Source organism: Macrotis lagotis, chromosome 2 (assembly GCF_037893015.1).
Source record: "Macrotis lagotis isolate mMagLag1 chromosome 2, bilby.v1.9.chrom.fasta, whole genome shotgun sequence".
NCBI lineage: Eukaryota > Metazoa > Chordata > Mammalia > Peramelemorphia > Peramelidae > Macrotis > Macrotis lagotis.
In genome coordinates, this window is record NC_133659.1 from 14635534 (window position 1) to 14657464 (window position 21931).

A 21931-nucleotide genomic window follows, 5' to 3' on the forward strand; every position below is an offset into this window, starting at 1 on the left:
ATTACCATCTTTGAGAGTTGTATAGCATTATGGGAATGTCAACTTCTTCATATATTTTATGGTTCTATTCCACTTCCCATCCTGTGGGAAACTGGGCACTCTCTTCATTTCCCACTTAAGAGATGGAAGGGCTTTAAAAATCAAGATGGCAGCAGGGTCCAGGAAGTCCTGCAAGTCCAGACCCTCTACTATTTGTTTATGGACTCTATCTCCCAGGAGAAAGGAAACTGCTTGAAGGCAGGGAGGTTTCCTGTTTGCATCCCTAGAATCTAGCACAGTGAATTAGCTACCAGAAGGTTTGTTGGGTAGGACTGGATTCTAGCCAGGAGGCCCCTGAATCCAGAAGACCATGACCCTTCCCAAGAATACAATTTGAAGGAAGAAGAATGGGACCCCAAATCACAGATTGATAGGACCCAAGATTCAGGTTTATGGGATTGGGAGTGATAAGCAATCTTGGAAACTAGCTAGACTAAATCTCCCATTTTATAGCAATGGAGGAAGCATATGGCCTTCCTGGCTGCCTTCCACTGGACACTCTAGCTTCTTACACCAGTGTCCAGAGAGAACTAAGCTCATATTGCTAGTCAATAGCAGAGCCAAGATTCATTCCCAAGGCCCCTGACTTCACACACCATAGTTTTTCACTAGGACCCCCACCCCCAGTAGAGCCCACCTGGGGGCCTTGACCAAGGGCCCTCTGGTATTTCTTTTCCCCTTCATCCCCCAATGCAGAAGGAGATTTGTCAGAAGGAACCACTAAGGGGAGATTTCCAAGGAGCAAGACAGGCCTCCTGGGACCCAAGCCAGCCTGGGGGAAGTCAAGAACGCATTTCAGGGCTAGTGCTATTATTTATGACTCTGAGAATGTTCCTTGTCTTAGCCAGGATTACTGAAAGTGGTGCCCAGGGAGCAGAGAAAATGAGCCCCCATGATAGGAAGGAGATAAATCTTCAACTTGAGCATAAATGGGAAGAACAGAAGCCCAAACATTCTCAGCTCAATGGCTCCATGCTGAGGGCTCCCTCCAATCCCAAGGTGGAAGAAGGTCAGCTGGGCTGGACTCTGACTCTCACTGACATGGACCTCTTTGGGCCTGGGTGGGTGGGGAAAATGATGACGAAAGAAAGGTTTTAGGCGCTCTATGGAGCCTCCCCTTGTGTGTAGGGGGGTGCTGTGTAACTGTCATCAAGAGTGGGGCTAGGGTGGCCACCCCTACTTTGCTACTCACCTGCCAGTGACAAGCCCCTTAGAAGATAAAACAGCCCCTAGGAACCCCTTTCTTTGTCCCTCTTTATTGTCCAAGTCCTCATCTTTTGCTTCCTCCAGGTCTCAGAGGGCCCCTTCTCTGTGTGGATTTTGACAAAACATAAAGGGAATAAAGCATCCAAGGAGGGAGGCTTTGGCCAAGCAGAAGTGGCCCAGCTGAAGGGGTTGGAGCTAGCATCAAGGGGCTCTCATTTCCTGATGTCCCAGTGTGGGTTTGGGCACAGCTCACAGGGTACCCGGGGCAGATCCCCTGGTCTCCCATTCTGAGAGGGGCCTGTCAGGCCCTACCCACCCAGCTGCCTCTTGGGACTTTTGCTGTTTCTGTGTTACAGGATTCTGATGACTATAATTCATCCCAGAAAATCTATCACAGCATTAAATCTCAACAGAATTCATGACAGGGGCTGGGAATGCATCTATCAGATGACTTGCAAGCATCCCAACCTTTCCCCTAGAAAGATGTAAAATGATAGAAAAAGTCAGGGAACTAGGGTGTGGCAACCAGCCCTTTGTCCCAGAGCACTCGCATCTCTGGCACCACCTCCCCAACCGAGACAATAAAGTTTACAAATCACTTGGGAAGAATAATTCATCAAACAGTCCAGAGAATCTGCCAGATGGGGGATCAGAGATCTTGAGAAACCTCATCTAGTCCAACTCTCTCATTTGACAGAGAAGGAAAATGAGACCTAGGAAGATGAAGAGGGTCACCCACAACCCCACAGATAGGAAATATTAGAGGTAAGATTTGAATCCAGATCTTCTGACTCCACAACCTCAATCAGCTTCAAACCAGGGCCCGAGGTCCCTGACTACCTGGCTATCTTGACCCTCAACCCTTATCCGCCCCTTCAAACACCAGAACTGAAGGAACAAATTACAGAGGCTGGGCTCTGTCCCCTGAGAACAAACATTCCCTGGTTACAAAGTTTGATGCAAAGCCAGAACGAGACCAGGGTCCCCGGGGCTTTGTCCTCAGGTAGTGACATTGAAGAGTCCTTCAGCAGTTACATTTAGCACACATGAGCAAGAATCAGTTAGAATAGGCTTCCCTTCTTCCTCTCAGTGCCATTCTAAATTCACATCCCTCCCTCTACGCCACTAACACTGTGGGAGAATCTTGGTCTGTCTTTCATGTCTCTTCTTCTCTGTCTCTGTGTCTCTCTCATTCCCTCCCCCCCACCCTCCATCTCTGTCTCTGTGTCTCTGTGTCTCTCTTTCTCTCTCTATCTCTGTATCTCTCTGTCTCTCTGTGTCTGTGTCTGTGTCTGTCTCTGTCTCTCTGTGTCCTCTCTCTCTCTCTGTCTCTCTGTCTCTCTCTCTCTCCTTTCCTTCCTTCCCTTCTTCCTTCCCATTCACAGAATGAAGTCAAAGAATTCTGAGATGGGGGAGCAATTAGGTGAACTAGTTATGTGACCTTGGGCAAGTCACTTAACCCTATTGCCTTGCAAAAACTGGAAAAAAAAAGGTGAAAGATAAAACAATGATGACGATGATGATGTTGATGATGGGACAAGATAGACAGAGTTTCTCCTCATTCAGCCTTCCCCAAACACATATATTAGCTATATTATATATTATATATACATATATATATATTACCCTAGTATGCATATATTATGCTAAACAAGTCATTTCATCAACCCAGTGGCCCCAACAACTCAGGACTTGAACTTGAAAAGAAGATGCCAACTTGTACTGATGGAGGGCATTTCCTCACCTGGGAGTTCCATCTCTAGCCCAGTTCTAGTCTCTAGCCTAATAAAGGTGAGAATAGTTCATTTTCAAAGTGATTTTCCTAGAAAAGTGTTTGCCAAATCCCATATTATACAGAAAGGGAAGCAGAAGACCCGAGACATGAAATCTCAAGGATCACCCAGTCAAGTGGCATCAAGACTAGGACAATGATGGGTGTCTTTCCTCATCCCTTAATCACAGATCTTGCTGCCAGAACTTCTGTTTAGGACCGACCAAGTCCCTTATGCTATAATTAGAGGTAAAAAGCCTTAGCCCCAAGCAATTGTGACCCACTGGCTCACCCTGAGCCCCTCAAATCGGCACCTTCACACTCACTTTCTTGGGCCAGAGTATCTACAAGGTTCCCAAGAACCCAAAGAATCATCACCCCCAGCTCCCCTTTCTAGCTTTCCCAGTATGAACCCTTCCTTGAAGTGAGCTAGAGGGCTGCTCACTCTGAGGAATTATCTGGCAGAGGGAGAAGAAGGTAGGAAAGGGTTGAAGGGCACCAGGGCCAAATTCTACTAATCAGACAACATGGTGAAAGGGCAGGCCTACCTAGAGGCACAGGGTCCCAGACTCCCAACCTCTAATTGGACAGAGGGGAAAACTGAGCCACATGGAGTTTGAGTGACTCTTACAGGGTGGTTGGAGCCTAGATTTTGAACTACAAGGAATCCTGAGTCCAACCAACTTATTTTACAGGTGGGGAAACTGAGGCCAGAGGGGATGAAAAAGTTATTTTCCATGGGCCCTATGGGTAGTATGTATCAAAATAGGATTTGAACCCAGGTCCGCTGACATTGGTTCTGTTGAATTACAGTTAGCCCTTCCACATTACAGAGGTTAAGGGAATGGCAGCCCCATGACCTGGAAAATCCATGTAAAATTCGGAGAAGTCTCAGTTATTATGGTTTTAAAATAAAATATGTTGATGGTATATAATATTATACCTATATCTTGGGCATTTCTGAGTTCTTAAACTTTTTCTGGGTTGTCTGCTGGCCTTCATGTACCATCTGGGGCTTCCACAAACTTCCCATTGGATTTCTTAATGCCAACACACACCATATTGAAACTGCGATGGGAAAAGTCATGAAGTGCAAGGGATGACTGTGTCTCAAACAGAGTTAATGCTCTGAGCTGGAAAATGGATCCTAGTGTTTGAAAACTAATGAAAAACCATAATGTCTTTCTATAGAATGCTAAGTTTCCCAGGTGCTTGACATAAGTGGATGATGATGATGAGTAACACCTACATGGCCCTTTCAGATTTCCAAAGTGCTTTACATAATATTATCTTGTTTAAGCCTCAGAGAAACTTAGGAAAGTATTATAATTCCCCATTTTACAAATGAGGAGGCAAAATTTCAGAAGCCAAATGACTTATCCAAGGTCTCACAGGTACTATGTCAAAGGGATGGGCTCCTCTGAGCTTATTTCTCTCCTGACTTCAAAATCAATGATCCTGGAGTTCATCCACCCTCACTCCATCCTATTAGAGGTGGGGAGCGGGTAGAGCTGTGGAGTCAAGGTCCTCCAAGGGGGACAGTCTGTGTGATCTGACTCCAGAGGCAGAGTTCTTCTGACCTAAGTTAACTACAGGGGGACAAAAAAGAGGGAGGAAAGAGCTCTTCTCTTTCTGGGGCCTTAGTTTCCACCTTTGTAAAGTGAGAGGTTTATATGATATTCTCAGGCTCCTTCTACTCTAAGAGTCAAGAACAAGTCCTTTTAAATTTCACCAGTTTGGTGAACCTGGGGATAAGGATGGATGGGATACACACACACATATGTAAATATGTGGGCACATGTGTGTATACTATTTTTATGGAAATTTAGCATTTCTTTAAATTATTTAAAAAAGATATTCTGCAAAGGGTCCCTAGGTTTCCCCAGATGCCCAAGGAGTCCCTGAAGAAGCCAAGAGGAAATTCGAAGCTGTCTCCCCACGTCACCATACTGTATTCTATTTTCTGTGTCCTCTTCTCGTTCTAACATGTTATATTCCAAGGTCTGAGTACCCTGGTTCAAACATTTTCTATCTAAGGCCCTCTCCAGACCCAACAGTCTCTGTTCTGTTTTCTCGCCTTCCCCATGCCAAATAGTCTACATTCATTCTAAGGTTCTTTCTGGTCCCAAGACTCCACTTGATTGAAAATGGGAGACAGGAGGCCAGCTAGCTCCCTGGCCCAACCTTGCCACCTGGACGAGGACTACTGGATCCTGAAGGTCGGCTCATTGCTTCTGCTGCTATTTGCCTCTTAAACCATTTGCTTGAGAAACCACCTCTTTTCCTCATCAATCGTTGCTTTCAGCAGCTCTTCACGGGTGGCCGCCTGTGTCTCTTTTAAATTTCATTTCCTGTTGGAAAGGTAATTCTTGCTGCCACTGGCTGGACTCCTCCAACAGAAAGTATGGGCTGGAGGGAAGCTCTATGGTGGGGGAGTGGAGGGGAGAGAGAAGGAGAAGAAAAAAATGAAAAGGGGAGAAGAGAAAGAAGGGGGAAGAAATAAGGGGAAGGGGATAGAAAGAAAGCAAAAAGGGGAGAAAGAAGTGGAGGAGAAAGGGAGAGGAGGAAAGAGAAGGGGAGAAAGGAGGAGACAGAAGAGGAAGGGGACAGAGGGCAGGGGAAGGAGAGAGAGGAGAGGAAGAAGAGAATGGGAGGGGAGAGAGAAGGGGAAGAAATAAAGGCTGGGGAACAGAAAGAAAAGGAAGAAAGAGAAAATGAGGAAGGAGGAGGAGAGGAAGGGGAAGAAAGAAGAGAAAGAGGGGAGATAGAAGAAGAGATAAGAGAAGAGGGAAGAAAGAAAGGGAAGAGAGAGAGAAAAGGGAAAAGTGGTGGGAAGGGGAGGGGGAAGAGGAGATGAGGAAGGAGGAGAGAGAATGGGGATTCAGAGAAGGAGAAGAAGAGAGGAGAGGAAGAAGGGAAAGAGAAGGGGATAGAAAGAGGAGAAGGGGAGCTAGAAGGGGTAAGATAAAAGAGGGAGAGAGAGCAGAGAAAAAAGGGGAGAGAGAGACAAGGAAGAGGGGAGAAAGAAGGGAAGAGAGAGAAAGGGGCAAGAAAAAGGGGAAGGGGATACAGAGAAGGAGAAAGGGAGATAGAAGGGATAAAAGAGTAGAGGAAGAGGGGAGAGAGAAGGGGAGGAGAAGGAGGAGGATGGGTGGAACCCGCAGCTCCATCCAAAGGCATTCCCCCAAAGAAACCACAGGATTATTTTCAGAGTTCTCAATCTGAATGAGAAGGAAATAACGAGAGGCACTAGGGGGGCCTGCATGACAAGGGAAGCTTTGTGCTTCTGCCCTGGGTGAAGAGGGGGAGCAGCCAGCTACCCCAGGAAGCCCTGGGGCCAGATTCCACCTGCAGCCTGGATCACTTTTCTAGGAGGGAGTGCAGGAGAGAGTGACTGGGTTGCCCAGTGGGTGTATACAGAAAGATCTGCATTCAAATTCTGTCATAGACACTTCCTAGAATGAGACTCTGGGAAATTCACTTAGCCTGTCTCAGGTCTCAGTTTCTTCTTCTGTTAAAGAGTGACAATAGTACATACCTCTCAGGATTGTTAAGATTCAATAAGGTAAATCATGAAAAGGGCCTTAAAAACCATAATGAACTATAGCCAGTCAGTTAGTCAACAAATATTTATCAAGTGGTTACTCTGTGAAGGGAGGATCTGACAAAGTCTCAGAAAATAGGGACATAAGAAATTACTTCCATTTCTGTAATATTTCTAGAAACCCAGCCTGTGGTCAGGGAGAGCAAGCTTTATTATCTCCTTTTGCATAGCGGGGAACTGAGGTTCATGAAAGGACAGTAACTGGCTGATGAGCAACAGCTGAGAAGTTCTTGGGGTGGGGAGGTCAGACTTAAATTTAGGTCTCATTGTTCTAGGGGTTCTTAATCACTTTTATATCAAGGACCCCCCTGGCCGCCTGGGGAAGCCTATGGACCTCACCTTGAAATAATGTGTTTTTAAATGTTCACCATGGGGGAGATGCTAACTTTGGAACAGAGGTTGGTGAAAGTCAAGGTAAGATTCTTGTTTTCAAGGCCACAGACACCTTGAAGTCTGTCCATGGAGTTCTGGGTCTGCAGCATCTGACTAGCTCTGAGGTTACCTTGCACAGGCAGGGGTGGGCCGCTTGTCTTTGTTGCTGGGGAGGGCCAGAACTGCCCATCAGCCACCCCACTGAAAGGTCAGGCCAAATCTTTCAAATCCCCAACAGGCTTGCTGCACTGCCTGAAACACCGCCATCATCCCTCCCTTCGGATTGAAGGTCCCCTTATATAATGCAAACGTTACTAAGAAAGGGACATAGGTTAAGCCCTTTTTAGCTATTAATTAATACCACCGAGTATTATTATCAGTATAGACAATCCACTTAGATACTATTATTTGATTATTACTGGGGGGGAGGGGGTAACCACTGCAGTTTACAATTTCTTTAGAGGTGGATAGGTGGTGCTGAAAGGAGAGCACCTCATCTCTAGTCCATTAAACCTGGGTTCAAATCCAGAATCACTTAATAGCTGTGTCACCCTATGTAAATCATTTATTTTCTGTTTGCCTTAGTTTCTTTATCTATGAAAGAGATGCCTTCCAGGGCCCTTCTAAGGATCAAATGAGATGAGAATTGTAAATCATTTAGTACGGTGACTGACCCATAGGAGGCACTATAGAAATGTTAGGTATCATTGTTGTGAGGATGGTGCTGGTGGTAGTGAACATCATCATCCTTATGGTAGGTAGTAGAGTTACTCTAATACAATCCTCTAATATAGTTAACTACACTAATACTACTACTAATAAGACCACCACAGTTACAATAATTTCTAGTTATTAGTATAAAAATACGAGATACTATTATTTGGCTATCGTTGTCTTGGGCTGGGTGGGAGTAGACGGGTGCCAGGGGAAGATTTCCTTAGCTTTTCTTGACTTCCAAAACACCTTGTTGGCTCTTATTGAGCTTGCAGCCCACTAAAGCCCCTAGATCGTTTTCTCCCTACCTGTTATCTGTGTCTTCTTGTAGCCTGCTGTCCTTGTGATGCTGACTTTACAGCCCGAGTGTGAACGTCCTCCCTTATTCCTATTCACTCACAGCTCACCAGATCAACTATCACGGAGACCTCTAGATAATGACTTTGACCCAACAGGTTAGCTCTCTCCCCAGCTTCTAGGAACCCCGATGATCTATCAAATGATCTATCTATCTATCTATCTATCTATCTATCTATCTATCCATCCATCCATCCATCCATCCATCCATCCATCTATCTATCTATCTATCAAAATGTTGGCAGCACCTGGGAGGTGATTCATGAAGAATTGACTCAAGGGTGGGGCAGCTAGGTAGTACAGTGGATAGATCGCCAGCCCTGGAATCAGGAGGACTTGAGTTCAAATTCAGCCTCAGACACTTAATAATGACCTAGCTGTGGGACCTTGGGCAAGCCACTTAACCCCATTGCCTTTCAAAAACAAAGGAAAAAAAGAATCGACTCAAGGACAGTGGATCTATAAGATCACAGATGGAGGAACCTCTCCAAGAAAGAAGATCCATGCAGACTTGTCCATGATTTTGCACCCCTCATCCTACGCTCACAACAACACACATACACAAAACACACAAAGCCCACATGAATCTATGCACATATGTTTACACAATAAACATGTCCATGTGCCTACAAACACATGAACATACAACCCTACACATACAAACAAAACAAACACATAAACACAAATGCATAGACAGACACATGCCTCCATATACAAACACACTCTGGCACAGACACACACACACACACACACACAATCATAAAGTAAAGCCCAAGAGGCTTGCATCCTCCCAGATTCCCTGCACACAACAAGGATTCCTTGGAAAAGGTCGCCCTATGGAGGGCCCCCCTATGGGGCTGGTTCATTTTGAATCAAATCCCTTCAATAGGATTCTCTTGATGCAATGTCGAGAGGGTCAGGAACAACCAGTAATGCACATCTTGAAACACTTGGCCCATGTGGAAAACTTTACTAGGTGAAGGGGAGGGGAAAGAGAAAAAAAATGCTCTCCAGATAGCATAAAATTCCAGGTAATTCCATAAGAAAGGCTCAGGAGAATCCAGGCAGGCTCTTGTGGCCTCCCTCCCTTCCTCCTGGTAGACTAAGTCCTGCAGTTCAAAGACAGCCAGACAGAATTCAAAGGCACCCTCCCTGAAAGGCTCTGTCCCCTCCTCCAAAGCCCCTTCTGCTTCCCCGGGGCTCTGCCCTCACCTTTGTCGAGTTCACTTGAAATGTTCCAGGATGAGGTAGGCACTAACTCAGCAGCCACCGACACAGATGAGTCTGTTTCTGGAAAAACAAGAGAGGGAGAGGAATGAGAAAGGAGCCATTTCTGACCCACTTCTTTCTGTATTCTGAGCAGGGATCTGAGTCATCCAAAGATAGCCTCCAAGCAGGGACTGGCATCCCAGACCTAGCAGGCAATGTGGCACAATGGACAAGGGACTGGACCCCCAGGGAAAGATATTTCTTCTCTGAGTCTCAGTTTCTTCATTTGCAAAATTATGGGGTTGAATCAGTGGTCTCTAATTCTGCTTCAATTCTGTAACCTTGTGTTCATATTTGGTTGAAGATGCTCAAAGATGATTAGACCCACATGGATTCCCCATGGCATCAAACAAAGGGTTCAACTCAGTATCTTCTACATGGAAACTTTCTTGATCTCTCCAGTTTCTAGTCCCTTCCTTATTTATTTGTTTTTAAAATCTATTTTGCACAAACCTATTTACAGATATCTCCAGCTTGATCACAGATATGGAGCTTTTTTTTGTATAATGTCCCTAATGAATGGTCTCCTAATGGTCTAAATAAGAAGGAAAAGACCAATGAGACATTCTTGTCCAAACCTCTCATTTTTCCATATGAGGAACCTGAGACCTAGAAGGTTGAATAATTTTCAAGAAAATTCAAACAAGTCAAAGGAGTAGAAGATCCAAGATTTGATTTCTCTCTCATCACATTCAACTGAGATCCATGTATACCATGGAAACAATGTGAAGACTAACACACTGCCTTCTGTGGGGGTGGGGGAGGAAAGCGAAATTAGGGGGAAAATTCTAAAATTCAAAGTAAATAAATTTAAAAAAAAAGAAAATCCAAGATTTGAAGCCATAGTCTCTCCCTAGAGATAAAACCAAGGGCATCAAGATGTGTTTTGATTAGAAAGAACATTGGTCTTGGAGACTGAAAGAGATGTGGATTTGAATCCTTTCTGAGATCCAAACTCTGACTAGCACAGAGTAACTGGCCCAAGGATCCTGATGTAGGAGGAGGCACAGATGTAGAGAGACTTTTCAAACAAACATTCCAGCATAGTTACTATGTGCATACTTCATCTCTGATTATCTCTGCACAGACCTTCCTCTACTCAGCAGAGTTCTCCACCTTGGACTCAGCACTTAATGAAGTCTGCTTACACTGAATTGTTAGATTTCTTCCAGGGACATCAGAAATTGTTTTCAAATAATTAAATGTGTCACCTACATTTTTCAGGTATCCTTTGCCCCTCCCTTCCAAAGAACCATCCCTTTTAATATAGAATTTTAAAGAGTAAGAAATAATAAAAAATGATAACAATGGAGCAAAATAACCAGCAGAGAAACACATTCTGTTCTCATTGTCTCCATCTCTATGAGAAGTGAAGGAAAGAGCTTTCTCAGTAGTGGCTCTTGTTTCCATTTATATATCTCCATTTATATTTCCATTTATATTCCACTTCTATGGTTTTCCTGGCTCTGTTTACTTCACTTTGCATCAGTTCCTACAAGTCTTCCTATGCTTCTCTGCATTCTTTTTTAAAAGGCTGTAATATTTAATTACTTTTGTGTACCACAATTTAGTCATATTTCAGCCAGGTACCAGGTATCCCAGATTATTTATTTGATGAGATGCTTTACTTATCCATACTGCCACCAGGGTCCCATTGCCATGATGCCCTTCTCCCAGTGCCCACATTTCCCCCAATCCTAGCAGTTATGCAGGCTGGTTTCTCTGGGAATGGACAGCTCCCTTTCCCAGTAGGAATGTACCATCAATTTGACCCCAGACCCTCAAATGAATTTGCTCCAGATTCAAGAATTCAAATATACATTTACAGTCAGACCATGGACAAATCATTTCTTTTCTCAAATCCTGGTTCTCTCATGTGAAAAACAATCCTCCTGCTACGTGGCTAACTGGGTTGAAGGGAGAAAAGAACTGTACAAAGCTCAAAGTGTTGGAGAAACCTGAGCTATTATTTCCCTCTACAATGCACTGCCTAATATCCCACACCCCGAGACACTTTTCAAGAAAAAGAAGCCAAATGCTTCTACCATGGCTAATCAGATTCAAAGCCATGTCTGAAATGGGGCACCCTGAAGCAAATTTGATACTCTAGATGTGGTCTGACTGAAGCAAAGGACTGTCACCCCCCAAGTTTGTGACACTCTGTCTCTTTTAATGTGGCCAGAGAGCCCATTAGCTTTCCTGGCTGTCATAACCAACCATTGACTCACATTCAGTTTGCAGCCCCCTAAATCCCAGGCTGGTAGGATTTTTACAGGTCTTGGCTTAACCCATTCACTTGGGCAAGCCAACCTCGTAGACTTATGGCCGCTGTCTGATGGCCAAACATCTGTTTGGCTTAAAGGGAATCCCGAAAACGATCGCTGCTTTTTGCAACAGTCCCCTCAATATTCTTTGAGAGGATGCTTTCTGTCTCCCAAAATGGGGAAGCCATTGACTCAGATTTAAAATTAGGATTTTGGGTCATTCCAAGGGCAATGGAAGGAGATTGCAGGGGGTGGCTTTTTATCAGTGATGTATATCACAAGTACAAAGATAAAGAAAAGATTTCCTAAAAGGGATCTAAGTCTAGAAAAGGAGATCTTCTGATGATGGAGCAATAAAAGGAAGAATAACAGGCCATCCTTCAGTCCCAGTCTCATCTACCTTCCATACTGTCTTCCATGACAACATGGATTAAGCCAGAGCTGGATCCTAACCTGAATGCAGATACAAACCCAACACGGGATGCCTCCCAAGATTTGGAGGACTGGCTTCATGGGAAGTCTAAGTTTGGATGGCAAAAAGACTATGATAATGACGTTCAGTAAAACTGTTTTGTTTTGTCATCTTTTGTACTTATCCCTTTAAGAGCCAGATTCTGAAGAGGTGTCAACAGGCTTCACCAGACTGCCCAAAGGGGCTGTGATGCACAAAAGGATTAAGATATGCAATTGATGATTTTACATGTATAAACTATATCAGATTACTCACTGTCATAAGGAGCAGAAAGGGAAAGAAGGGAGGTGGGAAAACGTGGAACTCCAAATCTTACAGGAAATGAATATTGAAAACTATCTTTATATGTAATTGAAAAAAAGGAAAAGAAAAAAAATGATCAAGAGCTTGGGATGAGTTTCCATTCTGCCTCTTTGGGAAAGTCATTTATACTTTTGGAGTTTCAATTTACCCAACTGTAAAATGAAGGGATGAACTGAGATGAATAATGAGAGTTCTCCCAAATTCAAATCTGACCTCATATCAATTCATACTCTATGACCCTGGGAAAGGCATGTACCTTCTCTGGGACTCAATTTCCCCATCTGAAAACCAGGACTAATAGTCGCATATGTCTCACTAAGCTCTTGTGAAGATGAAAAAAAAATTATATGTAAAACACTCTGCTATCTAAATACTAACTATGATTATTAAATACTGTCTTTCTTTTTTACCAAGGAGGAGGATGAGATACCCACTGTTAATTAATTTGCCTTTGCTCACACAGCTCTGAGAAGTCATGAGAAGTAACCTTCCAAGTGAGATATATGAACCATTTATATAATGACAATATTTGGAGCCTGGCATGGGACTCTGAATTTTGGTAAGCACCTTAGTAAGTATTTACTAAATTAAATCAAATTTACAGAAGGGGAAGGACAGTAGATAAAATGCCAATGGACATAAATAAGCAGTTTTCACAGGCAAAGAAATCAAAGTGATAATCATAAGGAAAAAATCCTCTAAATCACTATTAATTAGAGAAATGAAAACCAAAACAACTCTGAGGTACCACCTCATATCTATCATATTGGCTAATATGACAGAAAAGGAAAATGATAAATGTTGGAAGAAATGTGAGAAAACTTGTACACTAATGCCCTCTTGGTGGAGTTGTGAACTGATCCAAACAATCTGGGGAGCAATTGAAACTGTGCCCCAAAGAGCTATGAAACTGCATATCCTTTGATCCAGCAATACCACCACTAGGTCTGTATTCCAAAGATATCATACAAAAGGGGGAAAGCAGCTCTTTTTTGTAGTGTAAAAGAACTAGAAATTGAGGGGATACCCACCAATTATGGAATGACTAAACAAGTTGTGGTACATGGATGGAATAGAATATTATTATTCTATAAGAAATGATGAGCAAGCAAATTTCAGAAAAACCTGAAAGACTTAACATGAACTGATACAGAGCAAAGTAAGCAGAACCAGGAGAACATTGTATGCAATAACAGTAATATTGTGTGATGATCAGCTAGGACAGACTTAGCTGTTCTCAACAATACAATGATCAAAGACAATTCCAAAAGACTTGTGATGGAAAATATCATCCACAACCAGAAAAAGAATTACTCAGTCTGAATGTAGATCAAAGCAGACTATTTTCACCTTTTTAATTTGTTTTTTTTATGTATCATGATTTTCCCCTTTTGTTCTGAATCTTCTTCCACAGCATGACCAATATGGAAATATGTTTAATATGATTGTTCATATATAACCTACGTGAGATTGCTTGCTATCTTAGGAAAGGGAGGGAGAAAACTTTACAAAAATGAATGTTGAAAACTATCACTACATATAATTGGAAAACAAAAAGAAAACAATAAAAAGAACAGAAGAAGGTCAAAGTACCAATAGTTAGAAGAACTAAAGCCATATCACTTTAGGTTTTGTGACAATGAATAGAGAGAGCTGGAAGGAAGACTGGATAGTAGCTATGGGACTCTGGACAAGTCGCTGCTTTCTAGAGATAGTTTTGTTGTTCAGTCACTTTGAATCATCCAACTCTCTGTGACCTCATTTTGGACTTTCTTAACAAAGATAATGAAGAGGTTTGGCCATTTCTTTTTCCAGCTAATTTTACAAATGAGGAAACTGAGGTAACCAGGGTTAAGCAACTTGACCAGGATCACAAAACTAATGTATGTCTGAGACCATTAGGCAAAGAGAAAGTATAATCTTCAGAGACATTAGAAGACATCCCTTTATACTAATGGAATCACAGGTCCAGACCAGAAAAGAAAAAGGCATATTACTTAAAAGATAAAATAAAGTCTTCAAAAATGTCAAATGTTCTGTTCTGAAACCTGTAATACAAACAAAGCAGCACTGATCTAAATAAAACCTGAGAGTTGGAATAGGAGAGAGAGAGAGAGAGAGAGAGAGAGAGAGAGAGAGAGAGAGAGAGAGAGAGAGAGACAGAGAGAGACAGAGAGAGACAGAGAGAGACAGAGACAGAGAGAGAGACAGAGAGACAGATTGAGAGAGAGAGAGACACACACACAGACAGGGATGGGAATCCACCTGGCTAATTTCATCCAGTCCACTAAGTAAACTAGAGCTTTACTAATGGGTCACTATGTTTTAGATTGTCATTGTTTACATTCAATAGGTAATTAGAGAGCCCCCCACATCACCCAGGCGATCTTACCAGCTGTGTTTCTTAACAGGCTGCATGTGTGAGCAAATTCAACCTCTCCAGCCCAGTGAGTTTTCCATCATTCCTAAGAAATGGGATATTTGTGCTGGGGATGTCATGCAACCCATTGGGACGACTTCACTTCACACTCGATCAGCTAAGCATTAGGGTGCTCAGGGAAAAGAAATATGAGGGCCAGAGAGCCATTTCAGGAGAAGGAATGAGGAGGAGAAGGGGGGTGGAGGGACCCCAGCTGGACCCTACCATGGCCAGTGTTCAATATTTGTATAGCTTCATCTTACGGCTCCCACTGAAACTGGTGAGGGACAGGGATGTGGGGAGCTGTGCAATATCAATTCTGCAGATAGCTAGCTGCCTGTCATTTGGTTTTTCCAGCCCAAAGTTAGACTTGCTGATGGATTAAAACATCAGAGTGATGGAAAAGGAATTGATTCTTGGCACTATTCACAATGAAAAAAAAAAAGGAAACGTCACAGCCGTGTCTGTGGACTGAAATTAACAGAATTCAAGACTCCCAGAGAGATCAGTTCAATTTATCAGTAAATTATGTTGATGCTAGAGTTCCCTACTCCCCAATCAATACATGTTCTTAAAGAGAAAGCTTGTTGCAATACAGAAATGCTTGTTATATTGACATTGGAGTCCAGGAGATCTGGGTTCAAATCCCATCTCATCTCTTCTTAGTTGAAATCACAGATTCAGAGCTGAAAGGGGTCTCAAAGGTCATTGAGTCAACTCTAGCAGCAGCAGCAATATTTTTAAGGTAATTCGAGGTCGACAAAGCCCTTGGCCTATGCTAATCTTCACAACAACCCACCAAGGTTTTTATTTATCTTTACTTCAGAGACCAGGAAACTGAAGTACAGAGGTTTTAAGTTTAATCACATAAACACTTATTAAGGGCAACTAGGTGGCGCAGTGGATAGAGCACCAGCCCTGGCAAACATGAGTTCAAATCCAGCCTCAGACACTTAATAATTACCTGTGTGACCTTGAACAAGTTGTTAACCCCACTGGCTGCAAAAAAATTAAGTTTCTATTAAGTGCCAGCACTGTATTAAACATAGGGGATACACAATAAAAAAGAAATGTTAAGTGACTTGCCTAGGATCAGTTAGTTTTAGGTAGCTTTGAACTCAAATCTTCTTAGCTCCAAGTCTTGTACCTGGCTATCATGATAAATAAACTGATGCAAGGAGAAAGATGAATCAATTTGCCTAGAGTCACTGGGCAAGTCCCTGAGCAATTTTGTGACTCAGTTTCCTTTTCTGTTCCATTCTGGTAATCCAGTCAAAGGCTATCTGTTAAGAATAAATGCTTACTTGGGTGTGTACTTTTTGAAGGTTTGCAGAGTGCTTTGTGTTCTCTCATCAGACCCTCCTAACCATCCTGTGAAGTAACTGCTCTTTTGATTTCCATTTCACTGAAAAGAAGATGGGTCCATGAGTTGCAATGATATACCAAGCTATAGAGAGGGGCAAATATGTTCAATGATTTTCAAACCATAAATAAATCTCATTATGAAATCAAATAATCCCTCTCCTGCTTTCCAAATAAAAAGCATAAAAATAGCACTTCAGCCAAAGAGCTTATAAATATTGGATTTTCATGTGACATGGTGGGTTTATATGAGCCCAAATCATAGGATCATACAATTTGAGGGGAAAGGGTCTAAGAGTCCATCTCAGTCAATCCCCTCCAAGCCTTTGGGTCTTAGATGCTGAATAACAGAAGATCAGAGCTGTATGGGCCCTTGGACATCATCTTGTCCATCACTTGTCTTTTACCAGATAAATTTTTACTCCTCTTGGTCTCAGGGATTGGAACTCTAAGTCCACACAAAAAAAGATTCTTATGCTGCTTTAGAGACTGAAGTGTTAGAGCTTGGAAAAGCTCAAATTCCTGTCTCTGGCAATTTTTAATAAGGGCCAACCTCCAAAAGAACTTCTCCACAGACCTAATCATCTCCCCATTACCAGGGCTTGAATAGAGGTAGCTTTTCTCTTTAACTTCCAGACACATGAAGCTGTCTTGGTTTTTTGTTCCTTTTTGAAGAAGGCAAAAATGAGCTATGAGTTCTGCCTTGGAAGGATGCGCCCTCCCTGAAGAACACTGATGGTCTCCAAAAGGATTACTGCTTCATCTCAGAACTTGGCAGGTAGGGACGTCCCTTTCCACAAGAGCCTATGAGCTGCCAAGAAAGTATTTAATCATGGAACATCCTGTATCCTTGTCCAGGGACATTTGATATTCTGGAGTCCAAGCGTCTGGCGGAATGAGAGTTTCAAGAAAAGTGAAGGAGGGACACAAGCCAATGGGGGTAGGGTAGGAGTGGGACCAAGGGAGTATGGATAAGATGGCAGCTGAGCAGGGGGAGAAACAACCCCAGCTCTCCTCCTTCCCCCACCTCGCCACCTCCACTTCTACTTCTTACTCAGAGTCTAGCAAGGTCAAACCTCTTGCATGAATGGTGAGCCTTGCCCTGACTAGTTATGCATCAGGTGGAGAGGCATCTTCTCCCAAATTAGAATGGAAGTTCATTCCAAGTAGGAACAGTTTCATTCTTTGGATTTGTATCCCTGCGCCTAGCAAAGTGTATGGGACACAAAGTAAGAGCTTCCTGCATATGTGTTGATTGACAGATTCTGTCTCACTGTCAAATCCAGGACACAATCACAGAATCCACGAATATGGGAGTGGAGAGTTCCCAGGGCCCATGGAATGTATGCAGTGTTATTTTAAAAGTTCTCAAGGGAAAGATTTCAGTCTAGATTCCTTTTCCCTTTCCATTGCTTAAGAGAAGAAGGAACTCTGGCTGCCAGAGGAGCAGCTAGGTAAGCCACCTACACAAACACCAACTGGCGGAGAAGGGAAAGCGATGGTTGACTTGCTCCCAAAAAGCAGGCCAAGTCAAAGGCACCAGAGCCAGGGCCAGTTTACCGAGATGAGGCGGCGAGATCATCTGGGCCAGACATAATGATGACACCATCATGCAAGACTTCTCAGTGTCTGACTGAGCTCAGGCCAAGACATTAGAGTCTGACTCGAGGGGTACAGGGAGACCTTGATATATAGAGTGAAAGGGTCCATGTTAGAATCACCTTATTAGGCACAAGGCCAAGCACTAGGGGTGGAGATTCAAAGAGGAAGCAATTCCTCACCACGTATTCATCACTGGGGGAGAGCAATAAGGGGAAATCTGACAGTTAAACAAATAATTATAGGCCACTCAGCAATGGAATATCATGGAAACAGTCTACCTGGGGCCAGTTCCTGCCCTGATGCCTGCTTAAAGTCTGTTAGGTAACACTGTGGACTTAAGAGTCAGGAAGACCCGAGTTTGAGGGTTGCCTATGAGACCTTCAGTAAATCACCCTCTACCTCAGTTCTCATTATTGGTAAAAAGGGGAACAATATTAGCAATGCCCTCACCTGAATTTGAGCCCTGTTTCAAATGCTTATTGGTTGTGGGTCCCTCAGCAAACTCAGACTCATTTTCCCTTAATGTGGGATAGGAATGATGTAATAGCACCTACTCTCAAACTGTAAAGTGTTACATTAACATCAGCTACTATGACTAATATTATTATATACATTTCCAGTCCCAACTAAAATCCCATCTTTTAAAGGAAGCATTTGCCAAATCTTCATTCTAATGTCTTTTCCTAGTTCTAATTTACCCAATTTATAGCTTACTTTGTAGCTATTTATTTGTATGTTGTCTTCCACATTAGATTGTAAGCTCCTTGAGGGCAGGGACTGTCTTTTTTGCATCCCCCAACTCTTAGTATGACTCTTGATAGTAGATAATGTTCATTGATTGATTACCACTATTACTATTATTTCTACTATTACTATTACTATTCTTATTCCCATTGTTGCTGCTACTTTTCCTACTCCTGTTGTTACTATCACTTGTGTTACTACTGGTATTACTGACTCCTGCTACCATCACTACCCTCTGGTGACCCTGACTAAGTTCACTTAAAGCTTCTGAACCTCAGTTTCCCCCCTCTGTAAAATGAAGAGGTTGTACTCTATGCTGTTGCGGTCCTTCCAAGTGTAAACCTGTGATCTTTGGACAAAAAAGAGGTCCAGGAAACTGAAATCCCCAGAGAAAGAGGTCATGTCCACCTTGGGGGGAAGACCAATCGTTTAGGGGTCATTGAGCCCTTTTCTTAAGAACCAATCTGGAAAAGAGGCACTACACATGTTTTGCTTTCTTTGGCACCAGATTTCATCATTGTTGGGAGTACCTTTGGGGAAGTCCTTGAACCCCTGCAGGTTGGCATCTTCTCTGCAATATCTATCTTAAAGAGCCACCCAGATCACTGAGAGGTGAGAGACTTGTCCAGGGTCACACAGCTAGTAAGTGCATGAAGACAGACTTCGAGTTCTTTCATCCCAACTCCAGTACTTTATGCATAGAATTTCAGTACTGAAGAGACCTCAGGAGCTACCAAATACAACCAGATGCCAAAAGAGAAGCTTTCATTACAAAATGCCTGACGTGGCCATCCATCCCCTCCAGTCTGCCACCCACTACTATTGAATATACAAAGATTCTGGCTTAATAGATGCTGCGCTAAGCAAGGCATTCCAGTACTCAAGGCAAATTCATCTTGACGGAGGAGACAGTGTTTGGGGAATGTGCTTCCCAGCTCATGGCTGATGGGAAACCTGCCTAGGAGCTTGGCTACAACTCTCTCCACACTGGGCAGAGAGCAGAGAATTATTTCACCTTCTGTTCCAGGGCAGTCTATCTTCCATATCCAAAGGATACAAGGCCTTAGCAATTCCCCTTTCCATGAGAACTTCTAGATAGGAAAGTTTACATTGAAACTGGAATAGAAGATGGAGTTGGGAAGACCTGAGTTCCAATCTTGCTTCAAAAAGTTAACTAGTCATATACCCTAAAGAAGTCACTTAACATCTGGACTTCAATGACCACTTCTGCCTTGAGAATTCCTGAGTTAATTTCTGCTAAATCTATGGTTCTATTTTCATATTTTCCTCACTTCTGTCTTCAGAATACTAGGGACATTAAAGCACCCTTTATTTCCAAGTGAAATGCATTTTAGGGAAAGAGTTCAAACCCTCCAAGAGAAGAAAAACTACAAAAAGACTTCACATCTTGGGAAGAAATTGGTGGGAGGTTCTGACCAATCCCACCCATCCCCATGACCCAGAAGCTATGCTTTCCTTCAGCAATGGAAAAAGCCCATCTGGTTTGGAAGACTGCTAATTCCTTATCAGACCTTGTTCCTTTCGACCTAGCTCTGTTTCTGCTTCCTACTACCACCCCCACCACCTGATATCCTTGAGTAAGTTCACTTAAAGCTTCTGAACCTCAGTTTTTCCATCTGTAAAATGAAGAGGTTGTACTCTATGCTGCTGCAGTTCTTCCAAGTTTACATCTTTGATCTTTGGACAAAAGAGAGTCTAGAAGAGGGAACCTCAGAGGCCATCTAGGTCAAAGTATCCATGTTACAGCCTAAGAAACTGATTCTCAGGGAAGATTTGCTTAAGGTCAAATTAGTAGAGTCAGAGGCAAGACCTGAATCCAGGTCCTCTCATTCGACAGGCAAAGTCCTTTTCATAGTTACACTCTGTTCCTTACTTTTGAGGGCAAGATAACCTCAAGTAGACCACAAGCCTGGTCCAATACCAAAATACATCCATCTTTACCTTGCGTATACTAAATTCAAAACAAGAAAGGAAGGGAAAAAAGTCTCCTCACTTCTCCCAAATGATTTTTCTTTTTTTTTTTTACCAACATGACTTCCTTCTCTAAATCTATAAACTGGATCTAAAGATTCCCACATTGTGACGGGTTTAAAGGGGGATCATCACATATAATACATAGAGAAGACTCAGTCTGTTTATCATCTCTAAGGAGAATGAGAATATTCAAGGTGCCTTGAAATCCCTTAATCCTTTAAGAGCTGCCTTCCCTGGGCCCTCCCTCCCCTTGAGTCTGGAGCTAAATTCAGTCCCAAGGGATGATCACAGCAAAGAAAGAGACCATGGATGGGGTGACTGGTGATGGATGGGCCGGCTGCTTGGCGGTTCGGCATCCACAGCTACCATGACCATTTTCTTTGAAGCCCAGATGTTTCTGAGCAATGAAAACAGAGGATTCATTCATTCACTCATTCATCATTCATACAACAAATATTTATTAAGTTCCAGGCAATAAGGAGGGGGAAGGGAAAGTGAGACATAGAGCCTATCCTGATGGAGATTATCATGGAGGAAGTCAACATGCAGCAGTAGAAAAAGTGTTGGGCCTGGAGTGGTTTTAATTCCTGCTCCTTTGGGAAGAGTCTCTGAGGTTCCATTTTCAAATCTGTAAAATGGGGATAATAGTAACTGGACTACCTAACTCAGAGGTTGTAAGGCTCAAAGGAAATAATGGATGCAATGGCTGCTTTGTAAAGCTGGAAGCGTTTTATGTGTCAGTCCTTATTAACAGTTACAGGCGGCAGAGCATGGGAAGGAAAGAGATAGATTTGGAGTCAGGAAAGTTCACATTTTTATTTAAAGTTTTGAGTTCTAAATTCTATTCCTCCTTCCATCCCCTCCCCTTTCCCTGAGATGGTAAGCAATTAGATATTTTTAATCAAGTAAAACATGTCCACATGAATCATTTTTGTACATGAAGACTAGAATAAGAGAGAAAAAAATGAAAGAAAGAAAAATAGCAAACTATCAGCTCTTTCTCTGAAGGCAGATGATATGCTTCATCATTAACTCTTTAGGATTGTATTAGATCACTGTTTCACTGAGAATAGCTAAGTCATTCAGAGTTCTTCATCCAAAAATATTACCATGATTGTGTATAATATTCTCCTGGTTTTGTTTTCTTCACTATGCATCAGTTCATGTAAATCTTTAAATAGTTCATGTAAATCTTTAAAGGTTTTTCTGAGGTCATCTTGCCTAACATTTCTCATACAATATTCCAATACAATCATATGCTACAGATCACTTGGCCATTCCCTGATTGTTGGGCATTTCCTTGATTTCCACTTCTTAACCAACACAAAAAGAGGTGCTAAAATATTTTTGTACAAAGAGGTCCTTTTCTCCTTTTTGAGATGTCTTTGGGAAATAGTAAGGCTATGTACAGCTTTATTGCCCCTTGGGAACAGTTCCT

General features: G+C 42.7%; 1 protein-coding gene across 1 annotated transcript in view; it reads right to left on the reverse strand.

The window, feature by feature from the left end:
- The window catches only part of ROR1 (receptor tyrosine kinase like orphan receptor 1), a gene marked incomplete at its 5' end in the record, with an annotated part of 342695 nt that overhangs the window by 121832 nt on the left and 198932 nt on the right, over positions 1-21931 (reverse strand). Inside the window, one exon of the mRNA XM_074220644.1 lies at positions 9276-9353. Coding sequence (XP_074076745.1) covers positions 9276-9353 — 78 coding nt within the window. The remainder of the gene's footprint in view (positions 1-9275; positions 9354-21931) is intronic.